The sequence below is a fragment of the Drosophila subobscura genome, chromosome O, assembly GCF_008121235.1.
Source record: "Drosophila subobscura isolate 14011-0131.10 chromosome O, UCBerk_Dsub_1.0, whole genome shotgun sequence".
Lineage (NCBI taxonomy): Eukaryota > Metazoa > Arthropoda > Insecta > Diptera > Drosophilidae > Drosophila > Drosophila subobscura.
In genome coordinates, this window is record NC_048533.1 from 17,666,201 (window position 1) to 17,691,408 (window position 25,208).

Genomic DNA, 25,208 nt, shown 5'->3' on the forward strand with positions numbered 1-25,208 from the left:
ATTCCGTTCCAGAGAGTATTAAAATCGAAACAGTGAAACAGTTTTGTGTTTCTCGTGTTGTTCTTTATGTATTTGTTGTTCATTTAACTTACTATTATCACTTCCGGGCAAGGGGAACTATTCAGCCCTGGGATCAAAGGTGGAGGAAAAACTATGCTGTCGATACTATCGATAGCGCCATCTATAGTTCTGCAGCCCTAGGGAACAATAACAAAGTTTTCGTGTGTAATTGTTGAATATTTGTTTGTTAAAAGGCCAAAATGGCCTTGGCAAACGTTCTCCTGCTCAGTCAGATCGCTGGCCATGTCATCCTGTTCATACTGTCGCTGTGCATTGTGGTGCCGCTGTTTATTAATCTTGATCAATTCTGGTATAAAAAGGCGTAGTATATCCCTCATAAATGATTAACAACTTCCCTTTGTCCACCCACAGTGGGCACTGTCTTCTCTTCACGACGGGCAAATGGCGCGAGGAGGATGGCATGTTCGATGTGAATTGGGCATCGAATGGCTTCTGCAACTTCCCACTGATTACAGGCTTCTTCCTGCTCATCATATCAGTGGTGCAAATATATCGGTATGTACATAAGTACCTACATACCTACTACCTTTCCAACTGTCATGGAAAACTTCACCGTCTGATTCATTGCTTTTGTCAATCAGATATGCACGCATGAAGGAGGAGGCATCGTTTATTGCACTGTTCATTGATGTCGTTTTGGGAATTTGGATGCTGGCTATGTCAATTCTGTCCGCCATATTCATTACCCTGGGCTTCATTGTCTGGTGCGACGGCATGACCGAACGCTTTCCGTCCTGCGAGATCTCGGCTGGTCAGAATATTATACGCGGCGACACGGAGAAGATTAATACCTCGGGTTTCTACATTGAAATGGGCACCACACAGGTGAAAACTTTTGATACTATAATCCAACAAACTTCCCTTATAACTTTACGTTGTCTTTTGTAGTTTGGCGCCTGGGGCTCATTTGCCATTTGTGTGGGCATTGGCGTCATCGCTTTGCTGAAACTCATCGACAACCACCAAGTGCGCAACATCAAGGTTTCCATGTACCTGGAGCGACAGCGCCTGGTCAATCAGCAGCAATTCGATGGACGATCCACGCCGCCCATTGTCTCGAACGCCTCCTCCGATTCGGATAACAACAAATAGTTGGCACTGGAGACGAGCCAGCAGTTTGTAATTCTCTATGTATTTCTCATCATGTGCGTTATAATCATAGTGTGTCACTTAGTCCTCGTTCTTATCATAGAGGTGGACACCAAGCAGCGGCACACCTTTTCTCCGATTTGCATGTAGTGTTGTGCCCAGTACTAACTAGAGATATAAAATCTATTGTTTAAGCCACTTACGTGATATGTATTGTATATATTTATATGTATTTAATCGAATATTCAATATAGCAAAATAAATTGAGTAATTTTAACAAATCACAGCGAAGCCTAGAATGAGGTATCAGTAAGGTCCCTCCGAGATTGTCTCAGACTCTTTCCACCGAATGTCTGCATAAAATATAAGGTAGTCAAAACAAAGTCTACAACGCGACTATTTGAAGAGCAAGTACTTGAATATATTTTGAATCGCAAGGGAATTAATAACGCTCATAACGATTTTTGATTAAATAGATCAAAAATGGATGACAATTTCATTATTGTGCTATCTAAAAAAGACTAGCAATCGAGTGCGCAAAGTTGGATGCATTATTGGCAATTGTGTCTGCAGCATCTGCGGCATTATTGGCAATTGTATCTGCAGCATTTGCGGCATTATTGGCAATTGTTCCTGCAGCATTTGCGGCATTAATGGCAATTGTATCTGCACCATTTACGGCATCTTTGGCAATTGTATCTGCACCATTTGCGGCATTATTAGCAATTGTTCCTGCAGCATTTGCGGCATTATTGGCAATTGTATCTGCACCATTTACGGCATCTTTGGCAATTGTATCTGCACCATTTACGGCATCTTTGGCAATTGTATCTGCACCATTTGCGGCATCTTTGGCTATTGTGCCTGCAGCATTGCTAGCATTATTGGCAATCGTATCTGCACCATTTGTGGCATCCTTGGCAACTGATTTGGCACCGCCAGTGGCATCCTTGGCAACAGACTTGGCAGCTCCAGTGGCATCCTTTGCAACAGACTTGGCATCTCCAGTGGCATCCTTGGCTACTGACTTGGCAGCACCAGTGGCATCCTTGGCAGCAGACTTGGCATCTCCAGTGGCATCCTTGGCAGCGCCAGTGGCATCCTTGGCAACAGACTTGGCAGCACCAGTGGCATCCTTGGCAACTGACTTGGCAGCACCAGTGGCATCCTTGGCAACAGACTTGGCATCTCCAGTGGCATCCTTGGCAGCGCCAGTGGCATCCTTGGCTACTGACTTGGCAGCACCAGTGGCATCCTTGGCAACAGACTTGGCATCTCCAGTGGCATCCTTGGCAGCGCCAGTGGCATCCTTGGCAACTGACTTGGCAGCAGCAGAGGCGTCCTTAGCAACAGACTTGGCAGCGCCAGAGGCATCCTTTCCAGAGTTATCTACGCTGTCGACGCAGGTGCAGGTTGTAGTCTTACTGCTGCTAACCTTATTGGTGGACTGGTCAGTACTGACAACGACCTTATCAGTTGCGGAATTCTAAAGAACAGTTAGGAGATCTGATCGTAAATAATACTTTAAGGAGGAAAAAATATTTACTAACCGTGGATGAAGGGGAATCAGCTGAAGAGGAAGAAGAGCTAGAGGAAGACTAAAATGAAACAGAACATTAGACCAGCATTCCGCAGGATATATTTTATTTCTCTACCAGTAAACTCACAGAGGACTGGGCCTGCTTTTCCAGAGAACCAATTTCAGCACTGCCAACTTGTTCCTAGCAAAGGAGAGATAATCTTGTGTTTTATAATTCCCATGTATAACATTCCGTGGACCTACCGCTTCCTGGGATACTTGGTGCCCAAAGTTAATGGCGCTGTTGGAGGCCTCGTGTCCGAACTGGGTTCCCTCGTCTCCCAATTCATGGCCAAACTCTGAGGCAGCCTGACCTAACTCATTGTCGAACTGGTGCTAGTGAAACAATGTACAGGCGTAGCATAATTTCCGATGAATCTAATATTCCATAGATAGATAACCTACCAGAGAACTGGACACGCTCTTGGCGTTGGTCTGCTGTTGACCCACCAGTGCCACCACAAACACCATGCATACTATGAACTTCATGTTTGAATATTGGTTTTGTTTTTTAAACTAAAGATATTCTCGAGCTTTGCACCCTTTATATACCGAAGAAAGAAATTGATATAAACTCCGATATGAATATCTATACATTTGGGCCATGGGCAACGGGCCACGGGCAGGTCGGGCCATGACTTTCCCGTCTGGTCAAAGTTCTTATCTAAGGCGCCGGAGTGATGGATCCGTTTTAGAACCAACAACAGAACTGTGTCCTAACATTTGTTGTTTATTCGAAAACAACTACAAATTTAGCAAAGATAAAACTGTGGTGTTTCCCCTTCCGTCTGGTCGGTTATCGGAAGAGCCTCTTTAGGTTCATCGGATAAACTTCTTTCAGGATAGAGATCAAGTATATACCCTTGCTTGTGGACTCAGGGAAAGCGTTGCAGTAGCCGATTTCTAATTATAACTACGTATGAGTAGCATGTCATGCAAATTCTTTATAATTGAGTAGCTCACAGTTCGGAATAATATAATATTTGGGTTTTTTGTTGTTGCGTGAATGTATAATCGACTTATCAAATATTTTCTTATCAGTGAGTAATTATTTTTGTTTTTAAACAAGAATAATAGTCACTGCTAGATATCGTAGCTTTTAAGTGAAAAATAAAATAAAATAATCTCTATTCCCGCAGCGTCTTTGACCGCTGATCCACAGGTGGCTTGGAGTTTCGTTTAAGAAACTTTTGTTTACTCACTGGCATTCCCACAATATTTTTGAATAAATGAACACAATTTTGTTATTTCAGTTACATTTATTTTGCAGTTATTTTCCGTTCGTGTGTGTTGTGTGTTTGGTTGATGTCTCTATAGAATCTGTCATAATGGCAAACGGAATTGTGGGGGTTTCTTTGGATTTCTTATAGACTTTAAAGCGACGCTATTGTACATTTTACATTAAATTCCGTATTTGCTTGCGTAGTCTGTTACAATTCAATTAACAATTTTATCAGGATTCTGCTGTTGCACATCTGGAGATCTCGCTCCTGCAAATCTTCTCCCTACCATCCCTTAAATCTTTGCTTGCATCGAGAGTTTAATGTGGAGCAAAAATGGTGGAGTGGAGGATTGATTTTTGGTTTTTACTTTGGTTTGGTAGAAGAAAAATAGTTTACTTGTACATTTATGGTATTTGTTTTCTTGTTGTTACTCGTATGTATATATGGTATCTGTATGTATGTATATATGTATCGGCGCTCTGCTTTTAGGTCTTTGGTTTTCTGGCATCCATGAACAAATTCTTTACTTCACTTTCTTTTCTTGGCGGCTCTCTTCAAATATTGGGTTCTCTTTGAAATATAATCATTTTTGTTTTTTTCTTTCTTCTTAATTCTAACACTACATCAATGTATGCACTATAATTAGTATTTTTAGTTGTTGTTTTTGTTTTTTTTTTGTTTTTTCTTTTCTTCTTGTTTTGTGGTTTGTAGAGTTTTGGATTTCTTTGAATAGCATATTATAGTAATTTCTCTTAAACTTAGCCTAGACTTTTGTTTTTTCTTTGTTTTTTGTTTTTGTTTTGGTTTTTCTTTTTTAAATATATTTAAAAAACATAATATTTTGTGTTGTTTGTGTAATAACATAACTAAACGTTGTGTGTTGGCTTGTGTATTCTTGTTTCTGTGTTTCCTTGTGCGAAATGAGAAAAAATATCAAATCTCCTGCGGGCTGCGATTCAAATTGCCGGGGGCTAATCGATCCAAGTCGATCCAAGATGAGCCCGAACCTTGAATAGTTGACGGGGAGGCACGTCGCGGCGCCTACGGCGCAGAGGGTCATGCAATATCGGCTGAATAGTAGAGTAGGGTCCGAATTCGTAATGGTGAAACTTAAGACAAAATAATAAGTCAATTGCGCTGGCGTAGGGGCGCATTTTAGTCAATCCATTGCATGGCCCACTGCTGGGGCAAGCCGCGGCGTGGCCCCCGCTCGGAGAGTGTACGGAAATCGGTGTGTGTCTTCTGATTAACCCCAGGCACTGAGCCCCTTAATCGCAGCCGGTCAGAGGTGATTTGCCGAACGCAAAACGTGTGTCTGGTGATAGGTCGAATTTGTTGGGTGTGCATCCCGATCTCCAGCGCGCAGTCCGCAGCCTGGCCTGGATATCGGTATGCCGCTTCTATGCAATTTTGATGTCCACTGTTATGCGATTTCCGTGCTGTCATAACGGTGCGTGTGACGGTGAGACGCTTCTCGAAAAAAACTCAGTATTCTTTTGGTTGTGTGGCGTGTGATTGTGGTCTTTGGTCGGGGGCCGCCAAGTGCATTCCGCCGCTATTCTTCCGATATTTAACAAAAAAAAACGGAACCGGATATTCATGCACCCTGCGACCCCCCACGCGTGTGGTGTGGTAGGGATGAGCTGAGTGCGCGGCCGAATACCCGCTTGGGCGGAGACCGAGTACTCGACCCATCCCTACGCGATGGGGGTCTTCTTGTTTTCTTGCACATACTCGTACCCGTACTCGTAATCGTACGTACGAGACGTAAACGTAAAAATTAGTATATAAAATTCTCAAAAATTGTTTTCTTTATAAGCGTTTTAAAGTTGAAATTGTAGTTTTCGGATTTCCATTCCATTTCTTTCCATCATCTTTCTGCTCCTTCCATCTACTTTCGCTACCTAGCTTCGCGCTCTTTTTGTTTGTTTTCTCTGACATCCAAAAAGTTTTCTTTCTTTACTTTTTGAGACAAATGCACGTGAAATACTAACGCGCCGCCCAGTGGACTGTCGGACAGACAAACGGTCCGACTGATATGACAGCAAGACCGATCTGCCTGACAGTTTGTATGCGGGCAAGACGCCATTTCAATACACTTGAAAATGCATTCGTTTTCTTTAATTTTGTTGTGTGTGGTGTGTGTTTACTTTTAGTTGGCGCACAGCAGTGGAGAAAATTTATACCAATTGCACAATCCAGACAGAATTTGCACTAAGCATTTTGACCTATGCGTTTTTTTGTTGTTGCTGTGTTCCAATCGCGACATGTGCTATGCACTATGCCGTACGTAGTATCCAATTTTTTCCAATGTTTGCGTCCCAATTAGTAGTTAAACAAACTATGCAATTTTCAGCTTTTTCCATTCTTTGTACGCGAATTCGAATAGCGAATCGCATACGGAAATCAAAAGTTTCGTATAAATTTTCTCGCATCTGCTGTACGTTTGTGTCTTTGTCCTGGCCGGTGAATATATTTTTTGTATCTTCTTTGTGTCCATGCAGAGTCCCGAGAGACCTTTGGCACATGACACAGTATTAATTTACCTAATCGGGTTTCTCTTTTCTTGTCAATATTTTGTGATTTTTCCACTCTCTTCACATTTATCTTTGGTTTTTTTTGTTTTCATTTTCATTTAGTTATAACAAACAATTTTCAACAATTTTGTACTTTTTGTTTTTTTTTTGGTTTTTCATTACATTTTCCCTGGTTCATCATAATTTCATCTTTTTCTTTAATCATCAGACATGAATCTTCTTAATTCATCATTCATCTTACGTCATTCCTCTCACGGCTTGCGGTTTTCTCTGTTTAACGGTATCACTAATCTGTTTCTGCTGTTTCTTACATAGGAACAAAACGAGAAGGAACATAATATTGAACTTGAATTTGATACAACTTTCGCAGGACTATTGCGCTGAGTTTGTGAACAAAACCTTTCTACTCTTCCCTCTAACATCTAACATCGGATTTGTGTTACTTTACTGGTTACTCTGACTGGTTCTGGACTGTATCTATTTCATACATAGGTTAACTTTCGTAGAGTTGCTGCACTGTGAGGTACAGTTGTGTGTTTGTGCTTCGATTCGAGCTGTTTGAGTTTAACGTACTTCTTTCAGACACATGCGGGAATGCGAAATGCGAAAGGAAATGCGCTAGCGGTTGCGGGTCTGCTGAACTTTTGAACTTTTGGCATGACTTGGGATTCTTTATACATAGTGGAGTTTCTTGTAGTAGATTGTAGATTGATTATAAGAAGTGTGTTGTAAGAAGTAATTTTGATTACAGCTTTTGATTTGATTTGATTCGACTTTGAGCTTGGACTCCGGCTGTATGGACTTTTTGCTGTTTGCTGTTCCTGGTACTGGTTCTTTTGGGTGGGTTCTGGGTTCTCCTGATCCTGCTTTTGCTGCTGCTGCTGCTGCTACTTTTGCTTCTGCCTCTGCGGTTTGGCGGTTGGTGAGGTGGGTGCTCAAGATGCATTTTGTGCGGCTGTGGGTTTTGTTTGTGGGTTGGCTGCCTGGAATTAGCACGTTAAATCAGACGCTCGCTATACCATATTCAGAAATCCGTATTGTTGCCCGTTCCGCCATCGCCCACGGCCCCATCGACCGCCTCGTCCACGCTGGGCGGCAGGGCCAGCGACAATTGGGGCGTCGCCGAGGAGCCGGCAACGAGCATGGTGGGTTCCGTGTTCCTGCGTTTCATTTTCAGCTTGTTCTTTTTCAACATCGTGGCCTACGTTAACGGTAGTTTATTTATTTTTTGGTTTATTTCGATATTTGAATCGTTTTTTTGTGGGTGCATATTCAATCACATTTCCATGAATGTTGGAATGCAATTTGTTTAGAAATATTGATTTGTTTCCATCATATTTGGATTTGATTTAAGAGTTAGGATTACAATACAGATATCGTGTGTAAATCGGAGCGCATAGATCGGATAAGAAGAGAGTATATAGAGTAGAGTATGTAGAGAAGTAGGTGTTGTTGTTGTTGTTGTTATTGTGTATTGTATTTTTTGGAGAGAAAAGAGAGAGTAAGAAAATATAGAGAGTTAACGTAAAGGAAATCATGTTTCGATCCTAGGATTATAGTTGTTCCAAAAAAAGCTAGATCGCAATTAGACTGGCTGAGAAATCAGGCAAAATGCAACATAACTCAATAAACTAAATGTTTTTCATGTGATTCGATATTAATCGTTTGTATTATGATGGAAAGAAAAATGCTTGCAAGATCAAGAAAGAATATAAATGGCATTTGCATACAAATGTTTTCTTCTTCTGGTACGTACATAGTATATGTTCTCTCCTATAAACAAAAGGAAAAATCAAAAGCATGGAGAGTGTGGTGGGTGTGGTGGGTGTGTATTTGTGGTGTGTGTTTTTAGTTTCTAATTCAAGTTCAAAAGCGGTGGTCACTGTTCTTTTTTTGTGCAGAGTGGTGGTGGTTGGGTGGGCGGTTGTACTGGGTGTGTACTGTGTGGAATTTTGGTGGATTGTTCTCATTTAGAGCTTTGACGACAGCCACTCAAGGGTCTCTCTCTCTCTCTCGCTCTCTATGTTTTTCTGGCCTCTCAAATATTGGCACCAATTGATTATTTACAATCCCTTCGCTATGTGTTAGCTTCAACCTTTTTGGGTGTACATATTTATATTTTTTTGTTTACTTGTGGCTTTACTTTTGTTTTTGTTTTCGTTTCTCGTTTAATGCTAGACGTTACTGTTGATTCTCTTTGAATGGAAGATTAAGTTTTAGTTTGCTTTCGCAATTGGAGTTTTGCTCTTGTTTTTGTAAACTTTCATATGATTACAAGATGATGCTCGCTGTGCTATGGATGTGGATATGGAACGCCACGCCACGCCTCTGTTTCCCTGTCACTCGTTTTTGTGTGTGAATTAAGTTTACTGTTGCGTTTCGTTTCGTTTCATTACTTTGACTATGGGAAAAAACAGGAAAACCAATATCTCAGGCCCGAGGCATAGGCGGAGGGTAAGCTCTAGGTGCTGCCAAAGCTAGGGGGCAGCACCATTGATGATGCCCCCGCCGCCTCCTTATTGCCGTTCTCTGGCAGCTGTTGCTGCTGCTGCTGCTGCTGCTGCTGCGATTGTTGCTGCTGTTGCAGTTGCTGTAGTTGCTGCTGCTGCTGTTGCTGCTGCTGCTGCTGCTGTGCCTGCGCCTGCTGCGACTGTGCCACAGAGAGACTCAGGACCGCTGGCGAGATATGCGGCTCCGTGAGGCGGCGCTTACTCTTCGTTTTCTTCAGCATGGTGGCCTGAATGTAGCATATAAAACACACACATGGGTCAAAACCAACATACACATACGCTCACACACGCACACACAAACACACATTTAACAGAGAGAATTCTACAAAGATTTTGATTTTTTTTGCGTTTCTCAAATATTATTAGTTTCAGCTTTAGCTTCTTGCTCTTGTCTTCAACAATCAATCCAATAAATTAAAGATGCACAAAAAACGTTGCTCGGTTATGTGGCTATATTTTACATTGATTTTGTTTTACTTTTTGGGGGATGTGATTAAGGGTTGGGTTGGGTGGGGCAGGGCAGTGGCATGGATGTGCTCTATTTAATTACAACAAAGATCGGGCGGGCGGTACCAACTGGACAAATTACATATGGAAACATACAGGAACACGCATTTCGAACACACACACAGAACAAAGTACTTCTAAACCTAAATGACAATCGGTTTGGTTTGGATCTTTCTAAAATATTTCAGCACTGTCAATTAATCAATATTTAATTTATCAAAGTTCAATCGATCGATTCTATTATTAGCAAAGGAGATCTTGTAACAAACGTACAGCTTTCAGCTTAATCGGCTATCATTTCAGTCAGGGTAATGGATTGCGGAATATTACTAAATTCTGAGCCAACTACGGACTTTATTTAAGCAAAAAACAAATTCTTTAAATGGAAAAAAATCATTAATTACCTGAAATAACTATAAAATGTTTAAATTTAATAATTTCCAGTGGCATATCCAGATCAAACTAACCAATTGTCATTTTGCATATAATTTTAAATAAATTTCATATCGGACTTCAATTGTGGGAGGCTTTAACATCATCTTTTCCTATATTTTCTTAAGCTAATCCTGTATGTAATTTATTCTCTAATTTGAACTGTCACTTATGCTCTTAGATTCTGTTTTTCTTGTACTAAAGGGTGTAACAATCAAATGCAGAGAAATTGTGTGTGAAGGGGCAACATAAAAATGTGTGGCAGTGGAACGAACGGGTACGATGTCGCTCGTGGCTCTGATCTGAGTATCGTTTGTATGAATCAAGGAATTTATATGTAAGTTTGTTCGAATATGTTTATGTACACAACAGAAAATGTGGTAAATTGTAAGAAGCGGGCATGCCATAGAATTTTGGAACAAAGGAACAAAGGCTGGAGGACATGCAAGGCAGAACAAGGAGAACAAGGATAAATACCTTGAGAGCCGACTTGAGAACCACAACGTCGCCGGGACTCTGGATCCAGGGCTCGCCATCAACCTGAACGGGCATGTCCGTGTTCAGATGTATTTTAATGTGGCCACCCTAAAGGAGACAGAGCATAGATCTAGAATGGATCTCTGTATAAATGTGTAGAGTCCCAACGAACCTGTGCTATGCGCATGGCCGTGCGAATGCCCGACTGGATCTGGCCCAAATGGACAACGCCAGTGACGCCCACCACCTCCAGCATGCCATCGTAGTGGTTCGGTGTGGAGAACTGATCATCCTTGTCGGGACCCCAGGGATTAGCGCCGCTGCCCCAGCTAAAAGATTACACAGAAAGAGAGTTAGAACGGGTTTGAAGGGTAGAACATGAATGAACGACGCACCTCAATATATTCAAAATGATGATGCCATCAACTGGCGGCAGTTCCACAATCTTGCCATCGACCTCAAGGCGCAGCTCCTTGTGCAGATCCTTGACCGCCTTGCGTCCGACAATCTTCCGGAGACCCATCTTGACGTAGTAGCCCTTGTTGCGGAGCCGCGAGTTGAACTGATTCGGATTCTCCTCTCGAGCATTGTGGAAGTCCAGGCACAGGTCGGCATCGATCCCAATGCCAAAGTAGTTGTTCATCACAAAGATCTGTGAGTTGTCCTCGTTCTGGGCGCCACCTGTATGATGCGGATCGAGAGGAAGCGTTTAATTCTGGGGCCAAAAGGGAGAAGTTCTCAGACTAGACACCGAACATACAATAGACACAACATAGAGATGGAAATATCCATAAATGTGGAGGTGGGAGACTGTACAAATTACCCAACATATCCTGGATCCTCTGGGAAAGACTTGTCTATGAAATACTTTACCTTTCGGGGGATTAGGAGAACAGAGAGAGAGGGAGAGCTAGTGTGTGGGGCATGCAGATCGTCTGTACACATCGAAACTAAACAGCATTTATCATCATCAGATACCAAACATCTATCTGAAAGGTGGGGGGTTGTCGGTGATGGAGGGTGGAGCGTGATTTGGCAGGCTACAATATATGGATGTATGTTGCAGCCGGAATGTCTGATGTTGGAAGGAGCAAAGCACAGATGTACGCTGGGAATGGTTTGTTATTTAGGGTTCATGATGGGTTCGATCAGTAGGTTTTTGATTAAGACACTATAGACATCAATGTGGTTGGTGGATTGGTTTGGATTTGGGTGAAGTTTTGGTGGTGGAAGATTGTAGGTTTGTAGATTAAACAACGAACGAACGAACGGATTGTTTTGTAAGCACCAAATGACCTGATATATCACTCGATGTCAGAGCCGGTAATTGATGATGCTGATTGGTTTGTTGCGATTGCGATTGCGATAGATGTGCTTGGTGTGCCTTCTTCTTCTTACCGGTTGTTTGGGACGGCGCCTTCATGGCCGGCTCTTCGGGCTTATCCTCCGGATGGAAGACCACGGTCCAGCGATCCAGCCGTATCTCCTCGGCCTCGATCACATCCCGCAGCAAATTCAGCGGATCCTCGCCGCCGGTATAGCCAGAGCCCCAGCACAGGACCCGAGCCAAATCATTGCCTAAACGACACAGTGGAATGTTGTTGAGAAAATAACATCCAAATTCGAGTTTAGTTACCCGTTCCGAGTGGAACAATGGCGCACGGTGGGCTAGAGCATTCCGAGTCCTGGCCAACATTGTCCAGACACTGCAGCACCCATCCGATGGTGCCGTCGCCGCCACAAACCAGAATCTTGTAGTTCGTTATCTGCCGGAAAACATACAGACTGAAAGGAGGAGAAGAACATTTAAATATTATAGTCTGTGGGGAATGCCTTTGAGCTGGACGCACCCTGGCAGAGGACCTCCATTGTCCAGATCGAACACCTGATAGGGATTCAGCAATTTCCTGAAGCTGGAGATCAGCTCCAGGCCCTGGCAGCCACCAGACTTGACGTTGACAAAGACCAGCAGCGGCCGCACATCGGAGGGCACCATGCTGGGCTCAATGTTCGGCAAGAGCAGCACCAGCAGCTTCTTGTCCTCGATGATCGTCTCGCGGAGATTATAGAAGGCTCGAACCTGAATTGAAACAGAAAGGGAATTTCCTTAGAGGGATATCTGTTGGGTATCCATGGGTATGCCGAGACCTACCGCCTTCTGGGCATCCTCAAAGGTCAGGACCACAGAGCCATACTCGTAGTAGATGGGTCCAATGCTGATGAACTTGTTCTCATCGGTGACGTACTTGTTGAGGATCTGCTCGTAGTTGCGCTGCGAGAGTCCTGTGGGCAGATTGCCCACAAAGAGGGCAATGTTGGGTCCATGCGGATCCTGCTTGTGCTGCATGTAGAAGCGCATCAGCTCCATTTGGCGTATGGAGTCCTTGCCCAGCTGCTTCGTAATATCCCAAGGTCTCTCGTTCCACGAGAGGATGCGTTCGGTCACGCCACGATCGAGCAGCACCTCCGAGCATCTAAAAAATGAACAGCAATCGGGATTCAGAGGATGTATTGGAATAGTGGGAATAGATTCCCGCACCTGTAATCCTGTATCTGGTTATCCTGCAGCCCGAACTTGTCCAGAGCATCGCGTATCAAATCCTTGATGACTGTGTTATTATCCACAGGAACACTGACATACGGATCCTCCATGGCACACTGCAGCTTCCCAGGATACACGCGGACATGGCCCTTCTCCTTGTCGTGAAACCGAAGATATATCGCCGGTCGCTTGCCCTCCAAGTGCACCAGACTCAGCACAGGAGTGGGGTCCAGCATTGGGGTGTCCTCCATGCCAGCGGGTGCATACAGATCGGTCAGATAGAAGGCCTTCGGATCGCGCGTGATGTGGAAGGCCCGCAGTGCGGTGGTCAGCAGCTGCTCCAGCGTGTACGTTCGCTGCACAATGATCACGCGGTACTGTTGTCGGCGGAATGAGTTGTTGCCATCGAATACCTTGATCATCTCTGTTAAAGGAGTGGCATTAACATGAGTCCTTGGGGTTCTCTCTGGTATCTTACCTATGTCCTTCTCCTCGCGCTCCTTTTCCTTCTTCTCGCGGTCTCGCTCCATTTTGGCATCGGACTTGGCATCCGACTTGTGGCTAGCGGAATCTGGCCTACTATAGTGGCCGGAGCCACCTCCACCTCCACCACCGCCGCCACCGCCCGACGGTGCCGCAGATCCGCCAGCAGTGCTGGAGCCTCCTCCTCCTCCTCCGCCTCCACCACCACTGCCACTGGCACCACCGCCTCCCCTTTCGCCACCACCACTGCTGGGTCCATGGCCCGATTCGGTTTTGCTGGCGGACTCTTCATCCTTGAAGCGGGGCGTATCGCCGCTGCTGAACTCCTCGGATATGCTGCGTGCTGTTCGAGGATAGAGATAGAGCTTTAGTCACTGTGGATCTGGAGGATGGGCACTGACTTTAGTAGCAAACAAAAGCGAATCAATTCGCTTGAATGATCCTCGTGTTAGAGACATTTCGTGCATGCGAGTGAGTGTTAGGGGTTAGTGGGTGATGCGAATGCGAATGCGAATGCAAATGCGAATGTAGATGGTGCAAACGATGGTTAGATGGTTAGTGATTCGAATGATTTGAATGGTTTTGAATGGTTAGATGGTTAGTGATTCGAATGGCTCGAGTGGGTTAGTGATTGGCTTGGCTCAAAATGAAACAAATAACAAAAACCAAAACCAAAACAAGTTTTTTTGTTAGCGCAAAACTAGAGAACGGAACCAAGACTGCAAAACGAAACTCGAGCGGATCGCCGGCACCTGTCGCCAGGGACAGAGACAAACAGAGGCACAGACAGAAAGAAAGTGAGAGAGAGAGTGAGAGAAAGTGAGAGCTGGGTTCACCTCTGCGCTTCTGGTAGCGCGGCTTGCGCCAGCCGACGGAGAGGCCCCGCACATGCCGCAGGAGTCGCCCCAGGACATGGCCATCGCTGGCATCGCTGGCACGCGATCGACTGCTGGCACCGCCATCGCTGATGTCGCCGGCAAATGCCGCAAGGTCGTCGCTCTGTCCGCCGGGCCGATCGTCCAGGTAGAGATCATCGAAGCACACATCATCATCCACATCGGTGGCGTCGTGGCCAGCAGTGCGGCGCGCCAGCATGTGGTAGTTGTCGTCATACGGCCGGTAGTTACCATCCTCGTCCTGGATGGTGATCTCTATGTTCTGCGACAGTCTGTCCAGGCTGTAGTTGCTCTTCACACCGCTGCCGGCACCCGCCACTCCACCGCCAGCCGTGTTCTTCGGCGATCGCTTGGATCGCCGTCGGAACAGACCGCGTCCGTACTTCTTGTAGCGGGACACACTGACGCCTGGCTCCTGGAAGGACTTGCTCCGTCCCACGGGCGAGAGCTGGAGCAGTGTGTGTGTGAGGGAGCCGCTCGCCATCGCTGAGGGCGAGGCCGAGGAGCAGTCGCTGGAGTTGGGCGAACTCAGGGATCCGCCCTTTCCCGCCACCTTGTGCTTGTGCTTCGAGACACTGAGTATGGTCTTGGGCTTGGGCTTGGCCGCCGGAGCGGCCCCAGTCTTTGGATTTGGATTTTTACCACTCGCACTCGCAGTCGCAGTCGCTGTGGCAATGGCAGTGGCAGCTGCGGTGCCTGTGGCAGCAGCAGCAGCTGTGGGTGGGTGGGCAGCTCTCGAGGCATGGGAGGTGTTACTATTACTACTATTATAGCTAAGGTTGCTGATCAGATTCATGCTGGAGTCGAGCTCATCCGTGTTCGTCAGATCGCCGCCGGTGTCCGAGGTCTCGTAGCAGCTCTCCCGGGGCGCCGTCTCCATCTCTGCGTCGCCGTGGTAGTCCGTCTCGCTGACTTCTCGCGGCTGCCGGCGTGCGGCTCTTTCACGCCGGCGCAGGGCCACGTCACAGTGGTCGTAGTCGTCGCTGATGTCGCCACCGCTTATATCACAGACACCGCCATCCACCTCGTCTTCGTCCTCCTCCTCCTCCTCCTCATCGTCTTCCTCGCTCTGGGAGATCCCGCCGCCGCGCTTCCGTCGCCTCCTGCCGTGTCCCAGCTTCCTGAAGATGCTCGTGTAGAGCAGATGCAGCGATGAGTTGGTCGACGGCGACTTTTGCAGCGGTCCCAGAACGTTCGAGGTGGATGTCGTCAGCTGCAGGGCGCTGTCCGCCTCCGTGGCAACGTAGTCCTCGTCTTCATCCTCCTCTTGGTCGTCGTGGCGCTCCTGGTCCGGTTCCAGCTCGGTGCTCGTCTCTCCCACTGTCAGCGAGGGTGTGGGCGAGTGGCAGAGCGAGATGGAGCCGCAGGATGTGGGCGTGGGCGGTGATGAAAGGAGAAAATGTTGTTTCGATTGCTCAAGACGCTGCCGATGGAGCTCGAGCAGCTCTCTGAGGCACACCACGCCTGGCACCGTTCCAGAACCCGGTCCCGAACCAGCACTCAGATCCGGACTGGCTGCCAGACGCACCCACACACACATATTCACATTATTCAACCGAAAAGAGAGACATTAACGCAAGAGAGAGAGGAGAGAGAGAGAGAAAGAAAAAAAAGAACAAACAAATAAATCAAAAATCAAAAAAGTAAAAACAAATCAAAGGAAACAAAACCTAACAGAATCTATTGGTGGAGTTGAATTGATTTTTGATTTGTTTTTTTTTTTTGGAGGGAGAGAGTGGATTCTGTTCTGCAGATGATCTGAGAGATGAGGGCGTGGATGAGCTTGAGGGAGGCGATGTGAGATTCTGAGTTCTGAGTGTGAACACAACATCGAGAGCTGCTGCTTGTGGGTTTTTGTAGTGGGTGAGTGGAAGATCTTGTAGATCTTGTGGTATGTCCCCCATAAATAAACATTTGCTTAATTTCAGAACTTTTCGATGTGAAAGTAATCAGAAAATGCTCTCATCTTGCAGCCATTTATTGTGTATTAACAGATGAAGAAAGTGTGTCTGAAAATGGGAAGCCTGTTTTCTGATTACCAGTGCGAACAAATAAATTCGAAAATTCAGCAAATATTCACAGAATGAATCCCCACCATATTTCGGTTGATACTTACGACACGAATAGTCGCGCACGAGCGTCGTTTTCGACTTGACCTGAACGCCGATGATCGCCTCGATGGGCACCTCGGTGCGTGGTATCGAGACTGAATGCGGAGGTAAGTAGATAGGTTGTAGAATACCAAAATTACATTCGGTTGGCAGGTACATGCGACATCCGGCATGGGTGGTCATGCCACACCACTCGCAGCGATAGCCTGAGCGAAAAGAACATTGAAATACAATCAATAATCAAGATCCAATAATCGTAGTGGTGCTGATCCACTCACCAGTGAGACATTCCGAGGACCAGCAGGTCTTCTTGCAGTATGCGCATTTGGACGTTGATGGAAGATTGCCCTCTCGCCAATGGTGCTGTTGTGGAGGATGCAACATTGTACGATCGATGGGGGCGGGCTCGAATATATTTATACTCACTTGATGCTTCACATTAAGCAGCTCCTTGCCGGGCACATAGGTGGCATTCTCTGTGCAATCGGGCACGGCAAAATCTTGGCACTCAATATGCGCGAAATATTCGCAAACTGTAAACAAATAAATCATAAGATTAGGATGGTTTCAGAGGCAAGACATTCCCATAAGCCACCCGATACATTCATGCAGCAAACATTCGAGAATTTAATGAAGAAACTGTAACAGTTCTTGCTTCACAAACATTGCTCGTATTGATCGCTTTTCAACAATGGATCATCCTTCAATATAGAGACTGACATGATGCTTGACACTGATGGTGGGGTATTGGGCGGTGACTGTCACTTACCTAGACAATGCACCGCTGGCGTTTCATCCAATCGCTTACGGCAAACTGTGCAGAATTTCCTCTTGTGATGCGTTGGCTCGGACCAACAATGGGCAACGGGATTCTGTACGCAACGACACGATGACAGTCGACACAGTTATATTATCTGAGTGGCAAGTAAAGTGTGTTGGATGTACGTACCTTTATAATGCATGGAGCGATGCCGGAACAGGGTGTTACCACATTCGTGACACATCGTTCGTGTATGATAAAGTTGCAAACTGCAAGCGAGAAAGAGAGATATAGAAAGTCATGTCAGTGGAAGTTCCTTCATTTCACGGCAATCACAATTGTTCACGTTTACCTACCTAAATGGAACAGACCTAAAACAAGAACATAAAAAAAACAGACCTATCTCTTCTTCCTTTTATGCGCCCGACTAAATTGGTATTTAAAATTCCTAAACAAGTTCCTTAGTCCCGCAAAACAGCCACCGCAAAGTCACCGCGTCATTGCCAGCAGCCTGCCCTGTGTGTCCCATTCATGCGAGTAGTTGCCGTTGCCCCGAGTTCATGGACAAAGACACATTCATTGAAGTTTCCCAAGCACCCACATACCCCACACCACTGGCCTAGAGCCCATAGGCCCACAAAGGAATGCCAGTGCACGGCCAACCACCGAAGCAAAAGCGAAAGTAAGGTAAGAGTGAGAGAACTGCAGGCAAAAAAGTTCTTCTCTCACTTGGGTTACGGCACTTGCTCTCATTTGGGTACTGGCGAAACGAGGTAGCGACTAATTCGCATGCAACTTATGGATGTTTAATTCCTGAAGTAAAACTTGGTATGTATTTATGCATATTCCAATAATTGTTTGTACTTGATCTGGTCAAAATCCTGAATCTACAAGAATCTCCACTGAAGGTGTTGTCCAGTTTAGGCAGGGCTTAAACTGTCGCTCTCTTTCTCTGCGGACCATGCACTTGAAGGGAAGCAAAGCACAGAAGATCAAAAACAAAAAAGCAAAACCAAATCTAGGAAAAAGTGCAGTACATAACACTGATGCATGTACACACATACATATGTATGTATGTGTTTTTTTTGGTTGCCAGCTATGGCTGAACATAGATATCATAGTTCTATTTTTAGCATTGCGTAAAAGTTGTGGTAATGTGTGTGTGTGTATATATGTAACTGCATAATTATCTTTGTGAGCAGCACCAGCAGCAGCTGGGGGGCGGGCGAGGAGGAAGAAGCAGAAAACTAGGCCGCTGACCTGAGGCGCATCTCTGACGTCACAACTGAACTCATGAATGCCGCCGATGCCAGCCAACTTTTAGTTTTTTACATACACACATATATGTATATGTACATATGTATTTATGTACATACAAATAAAGCAAGCAGTGCACGACGGAGGACAAACGTGACGCGCGCCATGGACTCAATGCAGTTGCATGCAGAAAGAGAAAAAACAACGAAATATGTGGAACTGTAAGTTGATAGCGTGTCCTCTCTCTCTCCCTCTCTTGGGTTTGTTCCTGTTTGCTTGAGCTTTTGGCAAACATTAGTATACCCTTGCGGATAGGGTATGGAGTTTTGGAAAAGAGACAGGGAACCCGTCTAGTAAGTCCTTTAGTTTTGAAAGCTATTTGCTGGAAACTTTATTAAACTGCATTCAGGAGAGATAAAAACTAGGTAGTTTTTTGTCTGCATTCACACAACTCAGCATTAGATGACTTTATCATAAATGGAACGGAACGAAAAAAACCTTCGCCCCTTGAAGCTACATATGTTGTATGCTTCATTGTCTTGTTTTGAGTTGCATGTGCATAAATAAAAGTAGGGTGTGTTGGGTGCTGGCTAAAAAGTAGAATGGCTACTGGTACGGGCGGACTCCCTTGCAAAAGCAACAGCTGAGTCAACTCTGCCGCCGCGTATACACGCCCCTGTGGGGGTCAGAGCCTAACGGTGCTTTTTATACTCGTTTGCCCATCTTTCCCTTCATTTCTCTCTGTTGCATACACTTGCATTATGTATACCAAAAAATTGGTGTGTACTTCTCTCACTCACTTTCTCTCGCTCTCTCCCTCTCTCTCTGCCTCTCACACGCTCTCTCTCTTTCTTTGTCACTCTCTTGTAGATAAGAATAAGCAGACAAATAGGCAGAGAGGAAGAGAGTCGAGAAGCAGCGACGCCAACGCATGGGGAAATTTTCGAAATGGTTTTCTTTGCCTTTTGTATTCCCGTGTTGTTGTTGCTGTGGTTGTTGGTGCGTGCGTGCGTCTGTGGGGAAATTTCTGTCTGTGGAAACTCAACACACTTTTACTTTTACAGTTTCCTTTCCTTTCTTTTGTTTCGTTTCTTTTGAGGCAATAAAGCCAAGAAATAACAAAAGGGAAAGCAGAATAACAAGAAGAAGTACTAGAGGCAGCACAAAGCCAAATTTAAGGCACACACACATGCCACGCTCTCTCTTTGCTATGCTAGGAGATGTGTCAGAGCGGGGGGAGGTGGAAAGGCCGCAGCCACAAGGAGAGGGAGTTTTTGGAGGTTAGGGACAATTGAATATACGCACAAGTTGACATGCGTAGTCCATGAAGAAGAAGAACAATTAAAATGGATATGTATATGTACGAGTATTCGCCCCAACTGGAGGGAGAGTTATACAATTCAATTGTGGAAGAAGCAGCAGCAGCAGAAGAAGAAGAGAAGAAAGAACTCTCCTCCAGAACTTAAAAATAGAAGTTCATAAGCATACATACATACATATATGTACATGTGTACATATGTAAGTACATGTACGCGCGTACATATATACATACATACATATGTATGTAAATATGTAGATGAGGTGACGCATGACGGAGAGCATACATGGCTCTATTTGTCCCACTCCGACGCCCACACTTAGTGCTGCTGCTGCTGCAACTTCCATGACAACCAAACTCAATTTCGTTTGAATCTGAATTCCACTTTTGATTGAAGCATTCATCATCCCACAGATTGCAGCACAAATGGTACATACATATGTACATTTGAATGTTAGTATGTACATATGTATGTATTTACATATGTACATCCGACGAGAACATCGAAATGCAATTTGGGACGCTGCTCCTGTTGCTTATGCTACAGCATGCAAATTGCGGTTTATTTTTAGACCCCTCTCGAAATAGCAACACAAAAAGATATCTTGTAAAGATATGTAAAAATGTATGTATGTATGTTTTGTACATAAATATGTACATAAACAGTTATGCATACATATGTACATATGTATGTATGTATGTATGTACATATGCAAATTGTAGGTCTAATTATAAATGAGCCAGCACTTCAGCCCACACACATGCACTGCACTCGCTGGGAAAGGATGCAGCGTGACGTGACGTGACGTTGATACCGTTAGCATCCTATCCTACCCTCTATCCACTGCTTCACACTGCACTGCTCTCCTCTAGCAATGCTTGGGACTGCTTTCCACTTTCTATGCTTGACACTGCTTGACTGACATACAATGGGAATTTGGTTTTTTTTTTCCTCTTTTGTTTGGGAGGCAGGACCAGGCCAGGCCAGGCTCACCTACGCTGCCAGTTAAACTCTTCAGACTCTCGAGTGCTTGTCGGTTGTCGGTCGCTTGCACCGTCAGCAGTGCTTTTCATTTCCCAGTCGTTCACTCTGCCTCTTACCTTTCCCCATTTCTCCATCTACTGCCTCGCAACCCCTTTCCATATATCCATCTTCTACCTCTCACCCTCTTCCTGCCGTCCATCTTCTGCTGTTCGCTGTCGAAGTGCCAGCCAAACTGACGGCCGACATTACCCCGAAAAATCTGTTCATATAGATAATATGCTCTTTCTGTCAAAGAAAACTTGAGAATTGTTTACAGAAGAATTAGGTAGATTCCGAGAGTATTCGAAGGGATACTGTAGAGGATATTTTTTGAGATTCCATGAATCTTTAATGCTTGTGCATCAAAGTACTCCCCTCAACAATAGCTCTCCTTACACTATGCAATCCTTCTTATCCCTCTTCTGAAGAATATTCCATCCCTACGGACAAATCTCTATAAAAACCCATCGATAGTGTATATTAGCTTCGAATCTATAAGTTTCCTCCACTTTCCTTGCTCTCGTTTTTCCATTCAGTTGGGTTATGAATGAACAGCGTCGAGAACGAGGCAATTAACAAGGCAAAACCCCCCGTCCAACCCCAGCCGCACGGCCCCAACCTCCATTCCCCTCCGCATTCAACCTCAACCTCAGGCACGACCGCCCGTTTGGTTTTTGGTTCCGCTGTCGCCGTCATTTGCCATGGCGGCCATTGATGACGCACTTTTAGCCCTTCGCTGCTATCGGTGGCAGCACTCTCTCGCTGTGGGAGGTGGGGCGGTTGGTTGGAGGGGGGTGGTGTGTTGGTTCAGGGGCATTCGAAGCGGTTGGAGGTGGTAGTGGTGATGCGGTGGGTGCTTAGCCGGCTTGCAACTAGTCCACAGCCCACATGCATCCACAATTGGATTTCGGTGCGCACCTGCTGCTGTTGCTTCACTGAGAGGCCGCCTCTCCTGGAAAACCAATTGAAATGTTGCCTGCGGCTCCTACTGCATTTGTGTGTATGTGTGTTCGTGTGCATCTCTATCTGTGCACTTCGCATTTGACCTACTTTCGCGTAAGCCTCTGCCTGGGTCCGAGCCCGGATCCGGGCCCTAAGTCTCGTCGTCGTCCTGGTCGGTCCTGGACCACAGTGAGCTGTAGCCTCGGATTCGTGTTCCTGCTGCCGGTGGGGCTCTTTACGTTTCGTTTTGTCCAATTAAATGTGCAACTCAATTATCCTCCTCCATACCAGCGCCTCCGTGTCTGCTCCACTTCCAATTCCAATTTTCATTTACATTCGTACAACGCTACGTATGCGTGATGATGATTTCCCGGTCACCAGAGAGACGCCCCCAGCGGTATGCAACACGAATTCAGCTCACAAATATCTATAATTTCTATGGGGAACTTTCTACATGCAATGCTAAGTGTAGATAACTCTTTATTTGCATTTGCAATCATAAATGGAAACACTATTTTTTTCAATTCACAGAAATTATGATCCAGTTATATGGAAGGAATGTATCTATAAGTTCTTCTGAATATATATCTTGAACAGTGAACAGAGAATTCTCTATAGTATTGTTGATTAAACAAGATAGTTTAGCTCATGTTATAATATATATAATAAACAGGTCTTCTATGTCCTGCTTTTTCCAGGATGAGTGTAAAATAAAAGATATGTTCTATCATTCCAGATTCGCCAGCTTCGAATACAAAATCTACTAATCTTGAGACTGACATTAACAAGTTTGGGGATCTGTTTAGTAAGTTGTTAGCAGCTAAACAGGGTCGGGTCGTGTCTGACTTGTGGTAAATGGCAGCTAATTGAGTGGTATACGTACAGTGTACACGGTTTGGTCAAGGGGCAAGAGCATTGAGATGAAGATGGGGCGCGCGCTCGCTGAAACTATAAACATTTACACGCTGCCACATAAAATGAGAAGCGCGATTCGCAAATCGCGATAATTATAATAATAGCAGCAACACAAATCGCCTGCAAAAATAAACGAAATGAAAATAGAAAGGGGTGGGGTGGGGTGGGGAGGCAGGGCAACCGGGGCACAATTTTCAGTTTGAGGCAAGGCGAGGCACCCAACACGCTTCCAATTGGGAGAGTCAAATAATCCACTGACTGGCCTCCACGTCCAGTTCGTTCGATACTCTGTTCTCTGTTCGGTTTTATAGCGATTTCCATGGCAATGGTACATCAATATATACCGAGTATTTTCACATACATTTGTATATTTATATGTGTGTATATTGTATACGGAGAGTCGAAGCTGTCTATGACGTCGTTGGGGCTCTGTGCTCACGTCATGGCACGACACGGCCAACAGCCGCACAATTTGGAAAAGTTCAAACGCGCACACTTCTCGGCCACAAATAGACCGATGATGCTGCCTGCCTGACTGCCAGCCTCTTTATTGTAGATATATTGTACGTAGATATTCCACTGCTCATTCTGATGCTGATGCTAGATGCTAGAAGCTCTCCTGAAGTTTTGTCGGTATTCCCATTCCCTCTCTCTCGAAAGATGACCAACCGCCCCAATGACGTTGATTGCTTTACAGACCGAAAGTCTTTGTTTTTGCAACAGCCCCACCTCTTCCATTCATCCATCTGCCCATCCGCATTTACATTTCCAAGTTTATGGCAATTTAAAAATTATTTTCAAAACTAGACGAAATGTATTTTTACATCTGCCGTTTGCCACCGAAGATGCTCCTCCGCCGTTGATGATGATTTCTCGCTTTTTCGTTGTGTTTAGTGATCGTTAATTACAACTTATCTATGGTTATTGATCGATGGTGCACGTGCGTCTTTCAAGAGATTAAGAAAATTATTCTTGGTGTAAAAAGAAATTGAACTCTCCTCTTTTACAAATCAAATATAATTTTCCTTGAACCCTTATCGAGATTATCATTTGAGGCAAAAGCAAGAAGGAACAAGAAGCAATAATTGTTCACATGGGATCCCTGTGATCATAATTTACGGACCAATTTACGGAGTGCTGCTGCATGACATCCGATGACGCCCGATACTCTGACTAGCAATCAGTTCCCATTCTCTGTATTTATGTGTTACTACAATAATAGATTCTACCTTTCATATGCCATAATCCTATCCTACCCTTTATGAATTATGAAATCTTTCTAAGAACACGTTCAAAACATTTTCCCATGGGAAGCATTCTCTATAGAAAGTCGTCGCCCTCCTTAAGCTGAAAATATCAGAATTCTTTGTCTGAATACTCACCCTCGCATATGTAGCCCTGCTGGATGAGGCCCCAGAGCAGATCCGAGCAGTGATGACAGTAAGTTGGCTTATGAAATGTCTTCTTCACGAATGAATGCCCACCATCCGCCATTTTGTTTGTCGAAATACCGCTGCGGCTGCTCAATTCGGTGCCTCCTGTCCTCTACCTTTCCTTTAGTTTCGGATGTGGCTCTGCAACTGTTCCTTCTATATCTATTGTTTTGTGTTTCTGCTGCGGCTGCTTTCTCCTCTTTTCCTTTTGTGGCTGCTTCTTCCCTTTCTTCAGTGTATATAACGGTAGTGTTGTCTGGCGCCCTCTAAAGGATGCCGGCGCAACTTAGGCGGCCACTGCAGCTTCTGCTGAGCGTCTGCTGCAGGCAAACAACGCCAGCTGAGGCAGCGCTGTCGCAGGGATCAGCGCGTGGGTGAAGGCTAGCAGATCCCGTTTCTCCGCCTGATCTGCTCTTCTGCTGCTGCTGCTTCTCCTGGATTGCTGCTGCTGCTGCTCTGCCTGCTCTGAATGCTGCTGCTGCTGTTGCTGCTGCTGACGACAAAAGCTCTGACAAATGGAGGACAACGACGACGACGACAAAAGTGACGACGACGACGGCTGCATTTTCATCCATTGGTCCTCCAGGTGGCGTTTCCTTTATCCAGACATCTGCTAGCCGGAAATTCGATTTTCTTTTCTTTTGTTTTTATTTTGTTGTTGCTGTTATTTTTGATTTTATGTTAATTTTGTTGCGTTTAGAAGGCTATATATCTATATACACATATTATAAGCATGTCAGAGTGTATAATATTTATGTGGTTTAATGGCATTTCCTATATGTATTCGGTTTGGTTTTATTTTCTATTCTGTTTTGGTGGAGTTTGGTTTTTGGTTACTTATTTACAATTTCTGCCAAAGATTTCTGCACTGAAGAAAAATATAAAAATGCACTATAATTCATGTTTTTGTTTGTTTGAATTTCACTTTTTTTCATACGCGAGGCGAGGCGCACTTATTTTTCTTTCACTTTTTGTCACATTTTCGACTGAATGCAGCAGCAGCGAAACGGTGTTTTCCTTCGGACTCCTCTCCTTTGCGCCTGTTCTCCTATTGCTTCAGCTAGCTCTTCTGATTCCTCTTTTTTGCTGCCT

General features: G+C 45.0%; 3 protein-coding genes and 1 long non-coding RNA gene across 11 annotated transcripts; 1 reads left to right on the forward strand and 3 right to left on the reverse strand.

Moving 5' to 3' along the window:
• The first annotated feature begins 171 nt into the window (after nucleotides 1-171).
• LOC117898425 (transmembrane protein 179) lies at nucleotides 172-1,454 on the forward strand. The gene is made up of 4 exons (XM_034807815.1): nucleotides 172-370; nucleotides 433-576; nucleotides 663-906; nucleotides 970-1,454. The coding sequence occupies exons 1-4, from the start codon at nucleotides 261-263 to the stop codon at nucleotides 1,171-1,173; spliced, it is 702 nt and encodes a 233-aa protein (XP_034663706.1). The 5' UTR covers nucleotides 172-260; the 3' UTR covers nucleotides 1,174-1,454.
• A 121-nt stretch (nucleotides 1,455-1,575) lies between these two features.
• On the reverse strand, nucleotides 1,576-3,272 carry LOC117898423 (predicted GPI-anchored protein 23). Of its 4 annotated transcripts, XM_034807811.1 has the most exons (6): nucleotides 3,155-3,272; nucleotides 2,954-3,085; nucleotides 2,838-2,891; nucleotides 2,721-2,768; nucleotides 2,252-2,656; nucleotides 1,576-2,131 (listed from the first exon to the last, which is right to left on the reverse strand). In XM_034807811.1, exons 1-6 carry the CDS (start codon nucleotides 3,236-3,238, stop codon nucleotides 1,682-1,684), a joined length of 1,173 nt encoding a protein of 390 aa, XP_034663702.1. In that variant the 5' UTR covers nucleotides 3,239-3,272; the 3' UTR covers nucleotides 1,576-1,681. The 4 variants fall into 4 exon arrangements, with proteins under 4 accessions (XP_034663702.1, XP_034663700.1, XP_034663701.1 ...); XM_034807809.1 differs by having other exon boundaries at nucleotides 1,576-2,656; nucleotides 2,954-3,079; XM_034807810.1 differs by having other exon boundaries at nucleotides 1,576-2,656; nucleotides 2,730-2,768.
• A 4,209-nt stretch (nucleotides 3,273-7,481) lies between these two features.
• On the reverse strand, nucleotides 7,482-24,291 carry LOC117898420 (diacylglycerol kinase theta-like). 5 transcript variants are annotated; one of them, XM_034807800.1, is made up of 17 exons: nucleotides 24,066-24,291; nucleotides 17,417-17,496; nucleotides 17,237-17,339; nucleotides 16,894-17,000; nucleotides 16,746-16,830; nucleotides 16,473-16,673; nucleotides 14,297-15,676; nucleotides 13,456-13,803; nucleotides 12,975-13,401; nucleotides 12,588-12,909; nucleotides 12,286-12,515; nucleotides 12,072-12,220; nucleotides 11,732-12,013; nucleotides 10,831-11,116; nucleotides 10,608-10,764; nucleotides 10,436-10,543; nucleotides 7,482-9,246 (listed from the first exon to the last, which is right to left on the reverse strand). In XM_034807800.1, exons 1-17 carry the CDS (start codon nucleotides 24,175-24,177, stop codon nucleotides 8,971-8,973), a joined length of 4,653 nt encoding a protein of 1,550 aa, XP_034663691.1. In that variant the 5' UTR covers nucleotides 24,178-24,291; the 3' UTR covers nucleotides 7,482-8,970. The 5 variants fall into 5 exon arrangements, with proteins under 5 accessions (XP_034663691.1, XP_034663690.1, XP_034663689.1 ...); XM_034807799.1 differs by having other exon boundaries at nucleotides 11,834-12,013; nucleotides 14,297-15,871; XM_034807798.1 differs by having other exon boundaries at nucleotides 14,297-15,871.
• Nucleotides 20,757-21,048, reverse strand: LOC117898427. The gene is made up of 2 exons (XR_004649140.1): nucleotides 20,962-21,048; nucleotides 20,757-20,896 (listed from the first exon to the last, which is right to left on the reverse strand). It is a non-coding gene; the product is annotated as an uncharacterized LOC117898427 (long non-coding RNA).
• Nucleotides 24,292-25,208: the final 917 nt, after the last annotated feature.

Bases quoted from the DNA above. Each gene is read 5' to 3' on its own strand.
- LOC117898423 (XM_034807808.1), bottom strand. From the start codon at position 3,238: ATGAAGTTCATAGTATGCATGGTGTTTGTGGTGGCACTGGTGGGTCAA. The intron at 2,892-2,953 runs GTAGGTCCACGG...CTCCTTTGCTAG, and splicing joins ACCAAGTATCCCAGGAAGCG to GAACAAGTTGGCAGTGCTGA. The intron at 2,769-2,837 runs GTGAGTTTACTG...GTTTCATTTTAG, and splicing joins AAAAGCAGGCCCAGTCCTCT to TCTTCCTCTAGCTCTTCTTC.
- LOC117898425 (XM_034807815.1), top strand. From the start codon at position 261: ATGGCCTTGGCAAACGTTCTCCTGCTCAGTCAGATCGCTGGCCATGTC. The intron at 371-432 runs GTATAAAAAGGC...GTCCACCCACAG, and splicing joins ATTAATCTTGATCAATTCTG to TGGGCACTGTCTTCTCTTCA. The intron at 907-969 runs GTGAAAACTTTT...TGTCTTTTGTAG, and splicing joins TTGAAATGGGCACCACACAG to TTTGGCGCCTGGGGCTCATT.
- LOC117898420 (XM_034807798.1), bottom strand. From the start codon at position 24,177: ATGGCGGATGGTGGGCATTCATTCGTGAAGAAGACATTTCATAAGCCA. The intron at 17,497-24,065 runs GTGAGTATTCAG...TCTCGCTTGCAG, and splicing joins GCAGGGCTACATATGCGAGG to TTTGCAACTTTATCATACAC. The intron at 10,765-10,830 runs GTGCGTCGTTCA...GTAATCTTTTAG, and splicing joins ATCATTTTGAATATATTGAG to CTGGGGCAGCGGCGCTAATC.